Source organism: Salmo salar, chromosome ssa24, assembly GCF_905237065.1.
Source record: "Salmo salar chromosome ssa24, Ssal_v3.1, whole genome shotgun sequence".
Taxonomy (NCBI): domain Eukaryota; kingdom Metazoa; phylum Chordata; class Actinopteri; order Salmoniformes; family Salmonidae; genus Salmo; species Salmo salar.
In genome coordinates this window covers 24818858-24839912 of record NC_059465.1, presented here as the reverse complement: position 1 = coordinate 24839912, position 21055 = coordinate 24818858, and the positions used below count along the sequence as shown (strand labels likewise).

At 41.0% G+C, this 21055-nt stretch overlaps 1 protein-coding gene across 4 annotated transcripts in view; it reads left to right on the top strand.

The window, feature by feature from the left end:
• Positions 1–1684: 1684 nt before the first annotated feature.
• Positions 1685–21055, top strand: part of LOC106585474 (homeobox protein cut-like 2) — a 114827-nt gene continuing 95456 nt past the window's right edge. For 2 of the 4 annotated variants that reach the window (XM_014171711.2, XM_014171710.2), the window contains exon 1: positions 1686–2231. In XM_014171711.2, the coding sequence (XP_014027186.2) occupies positions 2169–2231 (63 nt within the window). In that variant the 5' untranslated portion in view covers positions 1686–2168. Of the gene's footprint in view, positions 2232–21055 lie in introns of all 4 variants that reach the window. The other 2 variants (XM_014171709.2, XM_014171712.2) reach the window with 2 other exon arrangements.

Genomic DNA, 21055 nt, shown 5'->3' with positions numbered 1-21055 from the left:
GAGAGTCAAGTATGATGGAAAACAACTTTATTGTAAATTATGGAATATGTCTGCAGCCTTCACTGGTCTTACAAATGTATTTATTTGTATTTATTTAACCTTTATTTAACTAGAAAAGTCAGTTAAGAACAAATTCTTACAAACCACTTAATGTAAACAGAGGCAGGTTTTCCAGAGTAGTGGTGATGGACATGAATGCCTGCGTAGTATATCGTCTTTGTATTTGATGTGCGTGTCTGTCTACCTGTGCTCTTCAAAAGTAAGCTACCACTGAAAAACACTATATCAATATGATATTCATTACATATGAATCCTTCTCTGAGTCACAGGGGTTGAGTCAAATGCGGAAGAGACATTTCGGTTGAATGCATTCAGTTGTGCAACTGACTTAGGTATCCCCTTTCCCTTTCCTTTCCCCTGTATAGCCTCCAGATGTGATGAAACAGAAATACACATATTTGTAACTCCTCAGATACCATATACGTACTGTTTTCACATTATAATCTTTCATTATCTAATCAAAATTAAGTTCCGGAATCCAGTAATTGACCTCATAAACATGTTATTTTACCCCCTACAGGCACTGCTCAGAGTAGACTCTAGAGGATTTGTGTCAATTTGTCAATAATATGCTTTATTTTAAGTAGGCTACTCAGTACCTCCCATATGCCTTTGTTTATACAGGTCTCATATCATCCAGTACCAGTCTGTATCCCAGAGATACAATGCCTAGATTTGTTCTATGCCTGCATACCCACTTTTTCTGAGACCCAGTTAACCCACCATATACCAGCCACTGTTCAGTTTCAGAGATCAAAGCTAGATCCAATTGCTAGAGTGATCAATTCATTTTCACATATGAACTAAGTTCAAAAATATGTTTCATATATTTTTTATGGAACTTTGAAATATCTAAATAATCAGTAACTAGGCATGTGTGGGAATCATTTTGCAAAGTTTAGACAGTGAAATGTTTAAGAAGTTATTTCAAATTAGTTTCAAGTTTTTGTAAGTCATATGTACAGGATACACATGGTATATACTGTCCAATGAAATGCTTACTTGCAGGTTCCTTCTCGACAATACAACAACAATAAGAAATAATAAAATACAAGAATTACAAATATAAAGTAAATGGCTCAGTAGAATAGAATAATATATTTTAGCATAAGTATAAAACAGGAAGGCAACGATCTATAGTACAATATTTACACAAGGCAGCAGCTACTCTTCCTGGGGTCCAGCAACATTAAGGCAGTTATATTCAATTTAAAATATTACATGACATTACATTTCATAACACTTTTCACAACACATTAAGTGGGAAGGGGGGATTTTGGGGCAAGAATTTGAATTGTGCAGTACTAGCAATAGTAGATAAGAGTATTGTAGCAGCAGTTGTGATGTGTGTGTAGCATCAATGTATGTAAGTGTGTGTGTGTGCGCGCGTGCGTGTGCGTGTGCATGTGCGCGAAGGTTTTTGTAGTATTACTATTTCACATTTTGAAATGGTAATGAATTAACATGATCACAGATTAAACTCGTTTTTATTCGTTCACCAGAGTAGGTGCATGCATTGCCAATGATCTGCGCCTATTTCTTCAGATGAGCAGAAATCCAAAGTGCAATGGATATATAGTCTATTCATCCATTCACTGTTATTTGTAGGCTAAGCTAATGGAGGGAGGGGTGTAAACATAAAAAGAGGTGTTCTGTGTATTTCACTATTTAGGCCACTATTATTAAGGACTGAAGATATGGACGCAACTGTTTTATTCATTTTATACAATGGTAGACGGATTTCCATAAGCACAATATGCATAGATTACATTGTTGTTCTCCTTCCCTTTATCAGACGGTAGGCTATTGATCAACCCCTTACGTCAGTATTGATAACTTTGACAAACCAAAATCAAATGCAATTTGTCCAGTTAACCGGGACTGCACAAATGCGTTGATACTATTTTTCTTTTCAAAAACACTCGCGGTCCACCAGAACATCACTTATTTTTTTACAAACACATTTGCGTTAGTTCAGTGGACTTTCATGTGCTCGTTGCCTTTTTTTTTAAAGTAGAACGAGTAATCATTAACGTTGTTTAACAAGGGAAATCCAGCCCACATATTTATTGCAGCCGCTGAAAAAAATATCTTCAATATCCCCCAAGATGGCCGCCGATGTGGGATCGATGTTTCAATATTGGAAGAAATTTGATCTACGGCGGCTTCAGGTTAGTGTAATCCTTTACCTTTTTGGTTGCATGTGTTCATAGAACATTGTGTACTTTAAAATGATGGGAAATATGTTACTGTGGACGAATGGAGAAAGAAATCGGCGGTGTTGCATTGATAGTTATTAGAAATTGATCCTTTTCTGCCTTTGTTCAGTTCAATCATTGATCAGCGATGGAACGACCATAGAGTAGCACAGGCGCTCTGTAGCCTCCGCTCTGCGTTCACCGCTGGGATCAGCACCACGGACACAGACCTTATTTCTATACGATTCTGTCTTTATAATGCCAATCAGTGGTGTAGACAGAGAACGGATTGAAACTTTTTATGTCCACATGAATCTTGCTCCAAGGACGTAACTTTTCACCAGCTTAATGTTTTATACCATTTGTGTCATGATGGTGCGTAGTTTTTCAATCTCTTTAGCGACATTTGGTTCTATTTTATTTTCTGTGTATGATAAAAATAGAATCTTTCGTTTTTGCTTGTAAATCAACTTTGTTTGCCACAATTAGATTGATGAAAGTTTTTTCTTCTTCTGTTCATCTGCTAAATAATCATCGCTTATTCAAGCCATCGGCTATAGGCTACCGCTGGATAGCCTACTTGATTGACTGTTTGTTATTTCTCTTTTAGACAATAACCCAGTCAAAAAAACTTGACGCGCATTTATTATAGGCTTAGTCTACCAATGACGTTATCATGTAATCTATTTAGGCTGTTGGTCATTCCGGTGTTGCGCGTTAAAACATGTGTAAAATCATGATAGTCTGTTTGGCTATAGGCAATGATGTAGGCTTAATGCAACGCGTGTTCAGTGAATAGTCAGACATCTGAATTAGACAGCTCATGTTGACTTGGTTATCACAAAGTTGTTAATGATCCGGTTTTACAAACTTGTCTAGTAAATTGACAAATAGTTTTACAACCTATTAGGCTACTGACATACGACTATAGCGTTTTTAATGAACCTTTTCAATGGCATTTCTGTAAGACTTGACATCACTAAAAAGCCAGAGTGTTGACGATGTAATTCGCTTATCTGTGCGTCTCGGTACATATGTTTTCAGCCTCTTCCCCTCATCTCGAGCCGCATTGTGAGCACAAGGCTATTCGGGCAAGGACTGTTGTAATTGTATTCCTCGCTAATGTTTGTAAATCAGGCTCGGCCAGCGCAAAAGCACTGTCTCTACTGTATGATTGATGTTCTGTAATATGAGAAATGACTGGAGCATGGCAAGCCAGGTCCCGCGGAAAAGCCTGCCGAAAAGAAATCTGATCTGTTCTGGGTTGTCTTGTGTGGCCGGTTGTTATTGTGCCCCCCAATCGCTGAACTACTCGTTTAATCAGTGATGCAAAGGGCGAGTTTAGCTATTACGTAGCTATAGGCTACGTCGAGATTCAGTCACTTCTTTCCTCTTACAAAATAGCACGTTTTTACATAATTCGTTTGCTGCAATCCTGGCATTAGTGGCCAATGCTTAGAATCAAATAGCCAACTGCTCATTTTGTCAGGTTTGAGTCTAATAAATCAATTTGCACATTACTTTTCTCTTCCTGAATGAGGCCTGACACCTCAAAATAAAGTGTTTCCAACCAAAAGATCAAAATATCTATCAAGTCTATGTTTTAACGTAGCGGGAGGCCACTGATATTCTGTTTGACAAAGTCATTCATGTTCGTAATTTAACGTTGAAAATGATAACATGACTAAATTACTGTTAATTGAATAAGGCAATATTACTCAAAAGAAACATCTTGAAAAATCCCAATATTGTTGTCAGTCATATGTTGTAGTTTATATAGTAGGCTAAAGTGAACATTATAGAATCTATAGAAATGACTATTAAACGTATGGTCTTCAACTTATATCTACATGGTCCTACAGCCTGAATTAAAAATGGATTAAGTCTGTTTTTTTTCTACATACAATGACAAAGTGAAAACATGTTTTTAGAAATGTTTGCAAATTAATTGAAAATGAAATACAGAAATATGTCATTTACATAAGTATTCACATCCCTGAGTCAATACATGTTAGAATCACCTTTAGCATTGATTACAGCTGTTAGTCTTTCTGGGTAAGTCTCTAAGCCTGGATTGTGCAATATTTGCACATTATTCTTTTCAACATTCTTCAAGCTCTGTCAAATTGGTTGTTGATCATTGCTGGACAACCATTTTCAAGTGTTGTCATATATTTCCAAGCAGATTTATGTCAAAACTGTAACTCAGGAACATTCACTGTCTTCATGGTAAACAACTCCAGTGTAGATTTGGCCTTGTGTTTTAGGTTATTGTCCTGCTGAAAGTGAATTCATCTCCCAGTGTGGAAAGCAGACTGAACCAGGTTTTCTTCTAGGATTTTGCCTGTGCTTAGCTCCATTCCATTTATTTTTTGTCCTTAATGATTACAAGAATACCCATAACATGATGCAGCCAGATATTATGCTTGAAAATATGGCGAGTGGCACTCAATAGTGTGCTGAATTGGATTTTCCCCAAACATCACACTTTGTATTCAGGCATATTCATAATTGCTTTGTCACATTTTTTTCAGTATTACTTTAGTGCCTTGTTGCAAACAGGATGCATGTTTAGGAATATTTTTATTCTGTACAGGCTTCGTTATTTTCACTCTGTCAATTAGGTTAGTATTTTGGAGTAACAACAATGTTGTTGATCCATTCTCAGTTGTCTGAACACCATTGGCCTCATAGTGAAATCCCTTCCTCTCCGGCAACAGAGTTGGGAAGAACACCTGTGTCTTTGTAGTGGCTGGGTGTATTGATACACCATCCAAAGTGTACTTAATAACTTCACCATTCTCAAAGGGATATTCAGTGTCTGTTTTTTTTATCTACCAATCGGTGCCCTTCCTTGCGAGGCATTGGAAAACCTCCCTGGTCTTTGTGGTTAAATCTGTGATTGAAATTCACTGCTCGACTGAGGGACCTTACAGATAATTGTATGTCTGGGGTACAGAGATATGAGGTAGTCATTCAAAAACCATGTTAAACACTATTATTGCATGAGTGCATGCAACTTATTATGTGGCTTGTTAAGCAAATGTTTACTCCTGAACTTATTTAGGCTTTCCATAAGAAAGGGGCTGAATACTTATTGACTCAAGACATTTCAGCTTTTCATTTTTAATTAATTTGTGTGTGAACTTGATTTCTGTTGTAGAATAGTCAGAGATGGATGATTCACCCCGAACCTAACAAAAAGAGAACAGGTAAAGTGAGCGTGGAGGTGGAGTGACCTTGGTTCCCGCTGGCCGCAGGTCACACGGCCATTGCCGGTGTAATCATTCACCCCAGCCAGATGGCATTTCCGTGGGCGACCATGGAAAGGACGGGTCAGGAGATGTCCTGCCAGGTCCAGCCGGGCCCAAGCCAAGTCTTAGCCAATAGCGAGAACGCCCAGGAATCAGGATATCATTCAGCCAGTAGGGAGCATTCTCAGACCCAGGTGACAAGAAGGTGAGGTCAGACTACAAGAGGACACAGTTTACGAAGTTATTACATTGTAATAACATTGTATATTGTTTTCACAATATAAAGCACACTTTAGCTATCCAAAATATAATAGAGGAAACATCATGTGTTTAGAAGATTATTTCTTAAAGTAATCAACCTTCATCAGGTACATTTTGAAGTGTAATGCAATGTGTTTTATCAGAGTTCCAGGTAACGTTGTCCAAATGTAGACACCAACTATAGCTTCAAATCATTACTGTGCTCCCACTTTATATAAAATACATTTGAGAATCCCCCTGTTGTCTTATAGTGATGGAATGCTGTGTTCATTATATATGGTTTAAAAGCAATGCACTTATTTGATGATATTTTCCTGAACCCACGTATCTCCATACTCTTCTCTCCATCATTCTCTGATGCAGTGAGTTTAGATCAGGAACGAAAGGCTTTGATTGTATACATTTAGCATGACTCAGGCGCTCCCGTGTCAGCTCTAATCCACAGACAGAGACAACAGTATTGCCAAACAGTGAAATTGCTTTGCAGCCTGTGAGCCTGGCTGCCGCTGCTACCAGCCTGCTCTCTCTGTGTGCCTTTTGCCGGCTGCTCCCGCCCCCCTAAACCCAACCCTGCAATCTCAAATTGGCTGTGAAAACAGGTCTCTCATTCCCTTTCATTCATGCTTTAATAGATTTGTTTCTCGTTATTGTTTTTGTCACATAAGGCGCTACCATCATTTCATAATTTACCGGAAATGCCAGGTCTAGGGCACTATAGGGTTGAGGGGAGGATTAGGGTTTGTGTCCTGAGAAAGCTTTGTCCAATATGACTGAGTGATCTATAAAGGAGGAGAGGGGGAAATGGCTCTAGAGGCAGCCATTGATAGCCTCAACCACAAACAGCATGGACAACCCAGGGAGGGAGCATGGGTGGAGACAGAGCCCCAGGGTATGAAATAGGAAAATGCACACACAGACCGACCCACTCATGCACACACATACACGCTTGTGTGTAGGCATGTGGACACGTACCTCCTCCATAGGTTACATATTAATCACATAAGGACAGCCATACTCATACATGCACATGTAATGCAAACGTGTCGATTTTCTTTATTGACTCACTCCCACATACAAACATATGCAGAGTCAGAGATGGATACTAAGCTGACCTCAAATTGATACTCGAGTAAAGAGAAGATATGTCCATCCTTTTAGACCTGCAATCTCCTCTTTGACAGACCTTTCCAAAAAAGCCTCAGTGGATTAAGCATGGTTTTTAGAAGCAGTGGGACATAAGCTGCAGCCTCATCACCACAGGTCTGTGTTGCATCCATGCCCTGCTAGATAAACATTCTTCAAACATGCTTTCACACCTCCTCATTGGGAGATAACGGACGGGTTACGTCTGCCATGGTCTCATTTACCATAAGCCCCTTCTTATTCTTTGACAGTGAGAAGGACAGGAAATAAGAAAGGAGAGAGCTTTTACAGAACTAGCTGGGGTAAATTGAGTTGTGAAATCCAGGAGCCATAACCCGGGTATATAAAACGAAGGCAACATTAGAGAGAGAAGTGAAACAGACTTCAGCATTAAGCTATTTAACCTCTCTGTGTAGCATTAGTGGTAGAGACTTCAAAGCAGATGCTTCATCGTTTGGAGCGGAATTACAAATGGGTTTAGAGACAGCTACGGTGAGCATTCACACAGAAAGAGTAGACCTGTCATTAATGTCAGCTTAATCACTTTGACCTTCCTTCAAGCAGATTTCCATACCCATCCGCAGTCGTTTTGCCTCGTTCATGCCCCTGTTCGCAGGATAAGTACTGCGGTTTGATATGGGTGTGTGATGATGTCTTTGTAATGATGATGAGTTCTTGCTTTCACAGAACTTGTCATAGGCTTTCTTCTTTGAACAGTGTGAGAACATTTCTAACAAGGATATACATTGAGATATTGTTATTAAGAAACATGGATTCGTTTTTGATCATCTATTTATGACCCTCTGTATTCTTCTCAGGTGCCTCAACCTCTGCTTTAGCATTCAGCCTTACCTAAATGTCCTATCCAAAGCCTGCACCCCAATTTTGAAGCAGTAATCCCCCCTTGGTAGTTGACAGTGTTTCATCGCAAAAGGCATGAGCTTTTTCACAGTTCTGTTTTTTTATTTATTCTGCTGCCCCTAGGCTGAAGCAATTGCTTTGCAGGAGTAAATAACCAGCTTTAACAAAACTTCAGGGACACATTAGTCTGCAGGATGAAGGATCCATGGCGGCAGGCTCCTCTTCCATAGCAGTGGGCCAGGCAGGCAGGCAGGCCAGGGGAGGTGGAAGATTCAGCGGGAGAGGTAGTGGCTCATCGGTATGGGTATAAAGCTGTGTCCTTTCTCCCTGCTGACAGCCAGTTCCCTGCCCAGTGAGTCCATATTGAGTTGTGTATCTCTACAGCGGCCCCTCTTTATTTGTTTTGATTGTCTGACAGCACTGCAGACGTATTGAGCACCAGCCTTTCTTGTTCATTTTACTGAGCTTACATTGAATCCCCTCCATTCTCCTCCCTTTTCCCTATCTTTCTCGTCCCTCTTCCAGCCTTTCTCTGCTGTATTTGGCAGGGCTTCAGTGGCTGTAATTCATCCCCCTATTGTCCATTTTGTCCTTCAGGGATAAAAAGGAGACCCTGGTTTTTGTGTGAGCGCTGGGCTTTGTATGTTGTATGATGTGTGGTGAGGATGCTGGCGGATGCCTGTTCTGTTGTGTAGCAGAGGTGTGGATAGTGTGGAGGGTTCTCCTGGGCCCCTAAGCTCTTGACATCAATGCCTCCCTGCTCTCCTCAAGGGTCTCTATGGGGATCCCTGGCGGTCTTATGTGTCATTGCTCAGTGTTTACTAGAAAGGAGGAATATGGTGGACTCTACGTTGCACACCTTTCTAAGGCCCATTTGTCCTCATTTTAACAGAAGAGGGAAGAGAAAATATGGCCCCTTTATTTCTGTTTAAAAAAAAATCTAAACAGCTTTTTTATTTCTAAGCAGATGTCCTCTGTTTTATCAAAATGATACAAAAGGTGTGTTACAACAAAAACAGATGAATCAGGCTTGTTATTTTAGCCAGTCCTGTCTTTGTGCAGCTGCTATCACGCTCCAGTTAATTATTCTCTTATTCATCTCCAACAATGGGAGCAGGATAGAATAAATCTGACAAGAGTTCAGCTTTTTTACTGTGAAAGGTGCATACTGGGACCCGAAAGCGAGCGAATAGCTTCAAGAGGAACAGTTTATCATTTTTAATGGAGAGGAACAGGAAGTTGAGACGTGAAACGCTGCTCTGTGATTTATATGCCGCTTCACTCGGAAAAGAGAGAGCAAGTCTATCTCTCCATCCAGACCACTGTTTCCCTGCCATCGCTACTGCTCTTGTCATATCTCTTCTTTGGTGATTTCTGCATCTCTTCAACACCATAAGGAAAATGCATTTCTCTTGTCTCTGTACTTCCAGCTAATAAAAGCTAAAAGGATAGTTAGGTATTTTGACAATGAAGCACTTTATCTACTTCCCCAGAGTCAGATGAACTCGTGGATACCATTTTTATGTATCTGCGTGCAGTATAAAGGAAATTAGAGGTAGTTTTGCGAATCAATGCTAACTAGCATTAGCGCAATGACTGGAAGTCTCGCTAGTTAGCAGTTAGCAACTTCCTTCAAACTAATACATTTCTTTAGGTTGTGGTAACATTGTGGGGACATGACAAAAGATATGTTCCCAAAACAAAAAAACTGTCCAGTTGTGCTGATGATTACAATGTTTGTATTAGGTTGAAAACACAATCCCCTGATGTTGCAAGAATGTTCCCAGAACACATTTTTTTATGTTCTTTTAAAGTTCCTAAAAGGTGGTGGGAACATGGAAACATTGTGGGGACATTACAAGAGATAGGTTCCCAAAACACAAAATCTTATGATAACATTCTTACAATGGTTGTATCAGGCATAAGAGGTTGGCGGCACCTTAATTGGGGAGGATGGGCTCGTGGTAATGGCTGGAGCAGAAAGAGTGGAATGGTATCAAATACATAAAACACATGGTTTGATGCCATTCCATCTGCTCCGTTCCAGCCATTATTATGAGCCGTTCTCCCCTCAGCAGCCTCCACTTGTGCACAAAACATTCCCCCAATGTTCTTTGAATATTATTCCTATGTTCACAGAATTATACAATTAGGTTTTGAACAGTCCATGGAGTGTTATCCCTGGAGTGTTATCCCTGGAATTGTTACACTGCGCCTGCAGGGATGAAACTAACACAAATATAAAGCTGTTTACACCTTTACTCTGACTTCCAGGTTCTGGTCTTTGTCTAGAAAAAGAAGTATCCTTTATTATTTCTTACTCTACAAATCTTCTTTATATACTGTAAAGTCTGGATGTTTTGATTTTTATTAGTAGCCTACCGGGCTTGAAGATGGCAGATCGCATGTTCAATCCTACTTGATTACCATTCTTTAAAAAAAGCTCCAGCTATGTCTGGACGGTACCCTAATAAAATATAATAATGTTACATTACACATCAATATTAGCAGAACATTGCAGCAATGTGTTTAGAACTACTCCCATTATTGTTGAAGTATGTTTTTAGAACAATTCTGGATCGTCATAACCTTAATATAAGCGTCTTGCAGGAATGTTTCTTATTTGTTGTTATAGGTGTTAGTTGTAATATCTTCAACATTAAATGAATATTCCGGGAACTTCTATTGCTCCAGCACTTTCTTGCTGGAGTATGTTCAGGGAATGTTATTAGAACCATCATAATGTCACACTATAACTTTATGAGACCATTGTAGGAATATCCCCTGCTTGTTATGTGTGTTTTGAATAACATATCCATCAACATTACCAGAACATTATTTTATTACATTCTCTGGCAACCTAATGAGAAACTTAGGGGAATGTTCTGTGGTATTTTTTTACAGATGTTGTGATCAACATTTTAGTGAATGTTAGGATATTCCAAGGATATTTAATAAACCATTTTTATATTTGGTGATCAAAAATATTCTTTGAATGTTTGTGGGACGTTAGCATCCAAACATTATCATCCAAAACTAGAACTTAATGTGAATGTTAGCTAATGTTCTGGGAATGTTCCCGGTTTGCTGGGTATGTTCTGAGGGATGAGAGAGCAATGTACCAGACATCAGTTCTGCCCCCACAGAGCCATGCTCCCCGTTCCTCACGCCTCCGTTTCCATGCAAATGCTTATTTTGGAATCACAACTGATGGCATCCTTCTGTTGTCACTTTGTAATTTATGTTGATGGCGGAGGACGTTGGGGTATTGATTGTGTGTTGCAACTGTGTTCGCAGCTCTGTAATGTAGGCCCTGAGGCAGGCCTCTCTTTTTGCTAGTCTCAAGGTGGCTCCTGAACTCTCTAATCTTAATTAAATATGCACTTTTTCATGGCAACAGGGTCACTGTTTTTGCATTATAATGTGGTCACAGAATTCCCCTCTTCAGTTGAAAGAAAAGGACTGTTTAGGCATTTTGAATCGTAATTTAAAAAAAATAAAGGAGAAAAAGAACAAAGAGCTGAATTAAATTGCTCCTTTTCAATTTCCCTTGTTAGTCTCTTACTGCATTCCCCTATAGTTTTTTCATTTTTTCCAGATTAATTTTATGATAATTTTTTTCACTCTCCCTCTCTCTCTTCTCGGAGGTTTTCCCCAGACAGGTTCTACAGTGTTTTAGAGGGGATGGATTTAATTGCTCTGTGGGGATTGGTTGGCTGTGCCGGGCTCGGCTGTTTAATTAGTGTACCCTGCCGGGATTGGTTTAATGCTTCATGATCTTGAAATTGTCTGATTGTTCAGCCCTCTGGGGACTCTCTCTGCCTACGTAGGCCAGCAGGTTTAGCTAAACGTTGCTCTAGGCTTCTACAGGATGGGACTGGAGGAAGAAAACCCTGAAGAGAAGAGCAGGAATAGGGAGGCAAAGATGGCGGATAAATGAAGATGGTTCACTCAGGCTGTTTACCATTTAAAAAAATTGTCAGTTCCTGTCTACTTCAGGGGGTGGCTCTCCCATAAACACCAATGCTATAGTAGCTGGGCCTGGTGTACGTAGTTCATTGACTTCCATTGAAACAGAAAAATGTGGGAGTGGGATGTCTCGCTTCCTCTTCCGTCTCTAGGGAGGTTTAAACCTGAGGGCCAGCGCCTTTATTATGACACACCAGTGGACCTATTGCTGAGTAGGGCAGCATTTAAAGTGCATCCCTTACCCTAGGTGCTCTCTCTCCTCACATCAGGAGTTGTAGCTTTAGGCAGCATGACTGTCTTTGCACAGAGGATGAGTTCATGTTGCTCTCAAATTGCATGCCTGTGGATGAATGTTAAATATAGCACATGCTCATTAGCCATAGCCATATTACACACAAAACATCTTGTGATTTACATATTTCCAACTGGTTTGCAATTCTTGTGTATAAAATGATTATTTAGAACACATTTGACATTGGTTGTTGTATTTTGTCGACTTCTGTTTTCGCAGTGTATTGAATGTTCATAGTGCATCTCCCCCATCAGGTTTTCTCATTGTTATGACATCCCCATCAGGAGAGCCCATGTAGATCTCTAAGTTATGTGCATAGTCAGTCACCTTGAGGGACAGAGCTGTGGAAATTACATTTGTGTAAATAAGAGAGGGGTGTGTGTGTCCTCTCTACCCTGCCATGGGATGCCCTTGGTTTGGTTCCATCCTGGCAGAGACGTTGACCTCAACAGTAAATGTGCTTGGCATTAGATGCAGGATAAGCAGAGAGCAGGGGTGGAGAGTGGCAGTACATATGCCTATTGAAGGCTATACTCACTCCGCCTCATCAGACCTATCGAGCACACTCTCTCTTAAAGAACCCAACCTTGAAGTTCATGAATCTATTTTGGATGATATTATAAATATGCTTCTTTAACCCCAGCCTGGACTTTATTATCTATATGTCCTCTCAATTGACGATGGCTTGGTGCTTGGGTATACTGTTGATTACTTTTCAGCAGTTTGTAAATCTGAACTTACTCCCCTCTCTGTCGGTGCTACTTTGCCTTGATGTGTTTTGCTGTTGTTGATTGGCTTGTCTCTGGACTACACGGGAGGTTGTACTCTCCTGTGCCTGGTTTTCCTGTAGTGCTTATCCCTTAGATAGATTGGGCGGATGCACTACATACAGGTCTGGGCATCTCCAGTCCTCGGGGGCCTGATTGGTGTCACACTTTCACCCCACCCCTAGCAAACACACCTGATTTAAACTAATTGCATTTTTAACTGAAGATCATGATTAGTTGATTATTTGAGTCAGGTGTGTTAGCTGGGGCTGGGGCAAAAGTGTGACACCAATCAGGCCCCCGATTGGAGTTGCCCAGGCCTGTGTGACACAACATGATCACCAAGGTGATAGAAGAACTCATGGCAACGGAGCGGTTGCCAAGAGTGTTCCCCACCCTTGTGCCTTACCCTCTCAGGGAGAGATGCCCTGATTACTGAATGACTCTCTGCCTGAGGAGGCTGGTGGACGGAGCTATAGGAGGACAGGCTCATTGTAATGGCTGGAATGGAATAAATGGAACAGTAATAAACATATAGAAACCACATGTTTGACAGCGTTCCATTTATTCCATTCCAGCCATTACAATGAGTCCGACCTCCTTTAGCTCCTCCCTCAAGTCTCCACTGTTCTCTACCATGGTGGAGGTGCCACTGTAGCGGATTTAGTTGTCTGTGTGATGATAAGGGGTAAGTGTATGGAGTCACTAATCAAGGGGGCTCTGTAGGCGAGCTTAGAATTCCTCCTAGTGAATGTGAATTTGAAGAGGTATCCCCTCATTTGATGTATTCAGTTGTTTATGATATGAATTGAACTCTCTCTCTTCACCTGAGGGATTTTCTATTTAGATAGCATGTTGTGGTAGACAGCACCATCAAAACACATAGCAAATCCCAGTACATATCACCAGCAGCCGAGATGGTCATTGTTTCATTCGGTTTATGTGGTGGTTGAAATATGGATGCACCCAGTGTAGCCATGTGTGGATCCATGGTGAAAGTCAATAACACCAGTTTATTACAAATGCCCCTAAAGAGTTAATGTTCTGGTACCGGTTTTCCTTTAGTGGACCCCGGCCACACGCCCATAGCCTTTTGGGAAGGGTGTGAGCCCAGCGTCCGTCTAGACGTGCGACATCATTAACCCGCTGTGACCTCAGCCACTGATGAATTCTCTCTTACATCCCCTGCAGCCCTACGCTACGGCCCCTCCTCCCTCCACGGGTGACTCCGCTGGGACCCAGGGCTCCTCTGGACAGGCCATTAGAGCCACTACCCCTTTCTGCCACGCATAAATAGACGAGGTGGCCGTAGCCGCTGCTAGACTACTGAATAATTCAGGGCGTCTGGGCCGTGTCTGGTCCCGGGGCACTAGGGGACGGGTGCTGCTGGGGTGCAGGGTGCTGTGTGGAGGTGCAGGGGTTAATAACAGGTCTGTGTCAGCTGCTGCCCCACCATCACCTCCACTCCACCCTATCCCACATATGAAAAAATCCTGTTCAGTTGTTTAGAATTTTCTAAATGGATCAATTTTTAATCAGCGGAGCATCTGACTACGGTCAATATCATTGTCGCTGGGAAGACAGTTGCCAGACAGCTGTCTTTATTTACAGGAATGTTTTTTTTTCTGTATGCTGATCCAGAGACAGGAAACGTCTAAGTCAGGCTACTGCACCACTGCAGTCATGGGTCCGTCTTGCCTGGGCTTTGGCCTTTTGATACTTATCTGTAAGAGCAAAATGGTTATATTCAGGTCCCAGCAAATCCTCCTCTCTCCAATCTTTCCATATTGTGGGTGTCTACTTCTGTAGGAACACAGTAGTGGACAGTCATTGTTATGTCTGTGTTAGTCCAATAGAGAGGGCCTTATCATTGCTGCCTTGGCTTCTCTCTCCCATTTGCATGCGCATAAACGTTGAGTAGTAGTGAGGAGCCAGTGAACTAGCTGTAATACTGCCATCACATTTTCATAGGGCCATGGGGAGACTCTAACATGTTAAATAATGAGAGGCCTATAAACCCTACGTTCAGTGCCCACTCCACAACAGCTGTCAGGATCTAGTTATGACTCAATATCTGCAGAGAAATATGAGTTGTTTTTCATTTCCTTTGATCTGTTATTATCACTCCTCTTTTCTCAACTGCTCTCATATTGTCTGTGCGTCTGTGTGTCTGCGTCTGTGTGTCTGCGTCTGTGTGTCTGCGTCTGTGTGTCTGCGTCTGTGTGTCTGCGTCTGCGTCTGTGTGTGTCTGTGTGTGTCTGTGTGTGTCTAAGGATGCTTCAGCATTTTGATCAGGTGTACAAAATATTCTTTGTATGTCCTTTATTATTATTCACCATGTGCTACTCATAGTAGATTTCTGTGCTAAAGACAACACATTTTATTTACATATGGTATTGTGCAAAGTTACACAAAAGGGTGGCAGGTAGCCTAGCGGTTAAGAGCATTGGGCCAGTAACCAAAAAGTCGCTGGTTCCAATCCCCGAGCCGACTAGGTGAAACATCTGTTAATGTGCCCTTGAGCAAGGCACTTAACACCAATTGCACCTGCAAGTTGCTCTGGAAAAGACCATCTGCTAAATGACTAAAATGTAGTTGGTGTCACTTTAAAAATGCCAATCTTACTGATTTGGGAAGATGTTTTTGAGTCTTTGTGCCATGACGCCAAAAGGGTTAATTTCCTCCATTTGCTCCCTGATTATACAACTGTGGAATCTGGGCTAGCTTTTGAATTCCAAGCTGATTGCATGCCTGTAGCAAACACACTTTCTGAGTTTTTCTTTTAAAGCCTCCTTTAAAATCTTCTAACGTTGTACTTTTTTGCCAATATTGAGACACCATTTACTGAAATAGACAGAAATGCACGATATGTGTTTTTGATGTAGGGTTTGAGTTGAGAAATGTAAATTGTGAAACTGAAACAGACATTTAAAAATGTAATCTTAGGAAAGGTTTGTGACATACTGTGCACAGTATTTTGAATGCATCTCTCAAGCCTATCTAATATGCTGACTATCAATTAGATTGTCAACTCCTATTTGTATACATTCTAGAGCACACTGTCCCACTGGGCAAAAACTGGTTGAATCAACGTCATTTCAATCAAAAAAGTCTGATGACTTTGAATCAGTGTGGAAAACTGCTTGCGTTTCCAAGAAGTCATCAACGTAAGGGAATTTCGTCATTTTTTTTCACCCAACTTTTAACCTAAATCCAATGACATGGTGACATTGTTTGTTGATTTCATTTTGAATTCACGTTAGTTTACAATTCAACCAAATGTAAATCAAAGTAAACATTGAACTGACGTCTGTGCCCAGTGGGGTGTCTCTTCTCACCATGTCACTGTTCATGTTTAGTTCCTCTCTTGTGCACCAGCAGTGTCTCCATTGTCTGTTTCACTGCTTAATATGCAAACGCAGTCATTCAGGGAGTCATTTTGGACCAGTGTAAACGAACTAGCCACAATGATTAGCTTGGGCTGGGAAGCAAGTGTCCATCAGTGCATCTAAGTTCATTTTGAGCCCATCAACCCTCACTGCACCGGCCCTGAGACTGAAATGACAGAGCATTCTTCAGACACACAGTTTTTTTTCAAATTCCTAAACATTGCCATGAGTGTAAGTATAAAAGTGAATGTACTCCAAAGCGATATTTCCATGCTTATTTCATGCATGGATTAATAGTCCATTGAATGGCATCAATATTTTTTATGAATACATGTACAGTATGGATATGCCTGCTTTTGATGGTGGGATTGATTAATTGATTACATATCATTTTACCGGTAAGAAGCATTTACACAAAGATACAAACACAGTACATTGTCATAACAACAGCATGTGAAAGCATTAGACAGTAGAGGGTCAGGTGGTTTGTGGCTATCTTGCCAATGGTGGCGATTTTATCTTAATATTGAAAAGACAGGAGCCGGTGCTTGACTTTACAACAAGTATATTTGTCTGAATTTACACAGCCAGTAAACAGTCCTTTTTGTTAGTTTTGTATTCATATGCAAGCAAAGCGTGCTTCAGGGTGGCAGCATAAACGTCCCCAGGGAAATATCATCCTTATTTATTGGAACCTTTTTTAGCTTCAGTTCAATAGGAGTAGTCTGAGGGATGGGATACTGAGGGAGTATCTGGAGGAGGTGGAGCCTGGCTTGGCATCAGCCTCAATGACCAGCTCTTATTTACCGTCCAGATCTATGACTCATTTTATGTACCTAATCGTAAAGCTCTGAAATTTATCAGAGGGAATGGGCCAGTAGGGAATACCCCAGGAGACACACTGATTGACCCCCCCCCCCCTTTGGAAAAGGTAGATACTGTAAATTACAATATGTTTACTACCTGGGCATCTTTGGAGAAATTGACTCAACTCTGTATTCAAGAAGACATAAGACAAAGGTCTAAGACCACCTAACTAGCCTAAAGTAGCATGGTCAATTCAATAAATGCTAGCAAGGGTTAAGAAAAAACCTGCAATTTTGGTTCACTGGTTTGGTGTAATTTATACACAAGAAATTCAAATAAGAAATAAGAACATGACAAAGTAAGAAGATGAATACAGGGTCAGTTCCAATACCATATTTACAATGTGCAGGCGTACTGGAGGGATAGAGGTAGATATGTATAGGGGTAAGGTGACTAGGCATCAGCTTATATGATAAACAGAGTAGCAGCAGCGTAGATGATTGTGTGTAAAGACAGTATAAATGTGTGTGCATGTTATGTGTGTGTTGGAGTGTCAGTGTGTAGAGTTCTGTGAGTGTGCATATAGACAGTGCAAAAATAAACACAATACAAGGGTTAAGTCAGTCCGTGTAGCCATTCTGTTAGCTATTTAGCAGTCTTATGGGTTGGGGATGGAAGCTGTTCAGGAGCTTGTTGGTGTCCGGTACCGCTTGTCGTGCGGAAGCAGAGAGAACAGTCTATGGCTTGAGTCTTTAAAGATTTTCCAGCCCTTCCCTTCAAACCGCCTGGTATAGAGGTCCTGGATGGCAGGGAGCTTGACCCCAGTGATGTACTGGGCCGTCCGCACCACCCTCTGTAGCGCCAGGCGATCGAGGACAGTGCTGTTGCCATACCAAGCAGTGATGCAGCCAGTCAAGATGCTCTCAATGGTGCAGCTGTAGAACTTTTGGAGGATATGAGTGCCCATGCCAAACCTTTTCACCTTCCTGAGGAGGAAGATGCGCGTGTGAGTGGACCATTTTAAGTCCTTAGTGATTTGGACACAGAGGAACTTGAAGGCCTACCACGATTGTGTCGTCAGCAAACTTGATGATGATGTTGGAGTCATGCGTAGCCACGCAGTCGTGGGTGAACATGGAGTACAGGAGGGGACTAAGTAAACACCCCTGTGGTGCCCCTGTGTTGAGGGTCAATGGCGGAGGTGATGTTGCCTACCCTCACCACTTGGGGTTGGCCCGTCAGGAAGTCCAGGATCCAGTTGCAGAGGGAGTTGTTAAATCCCAGGGTCCTAAGCTTAGAAATGAGCTTGGAGGGGACAATTGTGTTGAACGATGAGCTGTAGTCAATGAACAGTATTCTCACCAGTGGCGGTCAGTGCCGTTTAAAATGAGGGAGGACAATTTTTGTTTTTCATGAGCATGGCCTTATTTCTATTACAGCATATTGGATGACTCTCATTCATATTCCATTCACCCAGTTCAATGTAACAGTGATAGGTTTAGGCTACTACATGATACTCAAATGTCCTTATACCCATCATGACGTTGCTACCTATGAATGGATTAAGTAATCCCCCCCCCAAAAAACGATATAGATGTACTATTGTAAAGTGGTTGTTCCACTGGATATCATAAGGTGAATGCACCAATTTGTAAGTCGCTCTGGATAAAAGCGTCTGCTAAATGACGTAAATGTAAATGTAAATGGAAGTTTACAACGTAGGTGCACACATGTTGAGAGACAAATTTGAGGTGACAGACAGTGACACATGGACTGACAGTGACGTTCAATACCGCCTGCATCTAGCTGATATAGGGTGTAGTCATTAGTCCAACAGTTGCAAATTAGAGTTTCTATTGAAAAAATTCAGGTATGTTTATCCCCGTTTTCTTCTGTTTGCTTACGTTTAAGAAACGTTTTCAATAGAATCGGCAGAATGAATACACCCCTGATCACACGTAAACACAGTTCACTTTCATAGCAGCCACGTTGTATTCCTTCTCGCATCTATGCGCTCTCTCCTCTCACTTCTTCCCTTCACTTGTGGACTTCAATACACAACACATCAGCTGTATGTGATCAGGTGAAAAAACCTTACCAAACCAAACCGCTACACACAGCCTTCATCGTTGTCACTATATTAGCTAAAGTAACATCATAGTCAGGATAGCTAATAGAACCAACGCGTTAGTAAACCCGCTACAATCATGCAGTAAGGTTAGTGTACAGTCAGAAAACAGTTACACAGGCGGGCCCCGGTGGCAATAAATTAGTAATACCAGCTAGCTAACATAGGATCCCTCTGTTTGAGCAGGGTGTTTCAGGAGGCTAAGCTAGCTTTCTGCATTTGCTAGCTAAGTAAGTGAAACTGAAAGTGAAAAAAATGGATGAAAAAATCTCTCTCTTTCTCTCTTGCTTCTCCTTCATTTTGGAAGAAATTCATTTGTTCAAAACTATTATGTTGCTCTCTCTTTGAGTCAACTACTCACCACATTTTATACACTGCAGTACTAGCTAGCTGTAGCTTATGCTTTCAGTACTAGATCAATTATTTGATCCTTTGATTGTGTGGACAACATGTCAGTTTATGCTGCAAGAGCTCTGATAGGCTGGAGGACATCCTCCGGAAGTGGTCATAATTAGAGGTCGACCGATTTATGATTTTTCAACACCGATACCGATTTATTGGAGGACCAAAAAAAGCTGATAGATTTTAACATTTTTTTGTTATTTTTATTTTTTATAATAATGACAATATTATTAACAATACTGAATGAACACTTATTTTAACTTAATACATAAATACTATCAATTTAGCCTCAAATAAATAATGAAACATGTTCAATTTAGTTTAAATAATGCAAAAACAAAGTGTTGGAGAAGAAAGTAAAAGTGCAATATGTGCCATGTAAAAAAGCTAACGTTTAAGTTCCTTGCTCAGAACATGAGAACATATGAAAGCTGGTGGTTCCTTTTAACATGAGTCTTCAATATTCCCAGGTAAGAAGTTTTAGGTTGTAGTTATTATAGGAATTATAGGACTATTTCTCTCTATACGATTTGTATTTCATATACCTTTGCCTATTGGATGTTCTTATAGGCACTTGAGTATTGCCAGTGTAACAGTATAGCTTCCGTCCCTCTCCTCGCTCCTACCTGGGCTCGAACCAAGAACACATCGACCAACAGCCACCCTCGAAGCAGCGTTACCCATGCAGAGCAAGGGGAACAACTACTCCAAATCTCAGAGCGAGTGATGTTTGAAACTCTATTAGCACGCACCCGCTAACTAGCTAGCCATTTCACATCGGTTACACCAGCCTAATCTTGGGAGTTGATAGGCTTGAAGTCATAAACAGCGCAATGCTTGAAGAATTGCGAAGAGCTGCTGGCAAAACGCACGAAGGTGCTGTTTGAATGAATGCTTATGAGCCTGCTGCTGCCTACCATCGCTCAATCAGACTGCTTTATCAAATATCAAATCATAGACTTAATTATAACATAATAACACACGGAAATACGAGCCTTTGGTCATTAATATGGTCGAATCCAGAAATTATCATTTCGAAAACGAAACGTTTATTATTTCAGTGAAATACGGAACCGTTCCGTATTTTATCTAACGGGTGGCATCCCTAAGTCTAAATATTCCTGTTACATTGCACAACCTTCAATGTTATGTCATAATTATGTACAATTCTGGCAAATTAATTATGGCCTTTGTGAGGAATAAATGGACTTCACACAGTCCGCAATGAGCCAGGCGGCCCAAACTGCTGTATATACCCTGACTGCTTGCACGGAACGCTAGAGAAGTGACACAAATTCATGTTAGCAGGCAATATTAACTAAATATGCAGGTTTAAAAATATATACTTGTGTATTGATTTTAAAGAAAGGCATTGATGTTTATGGTTAGGTACATTGGTGCAACGACAGTGCTTTTTTCACAAATGCGCTTGTTAAATCATCACACGTTTGTCGAAATAGGCTGTGATTCGATGAGAAATGACAGGCACCGCATCGATTATATGCAACGCAGGACACGTTAGAT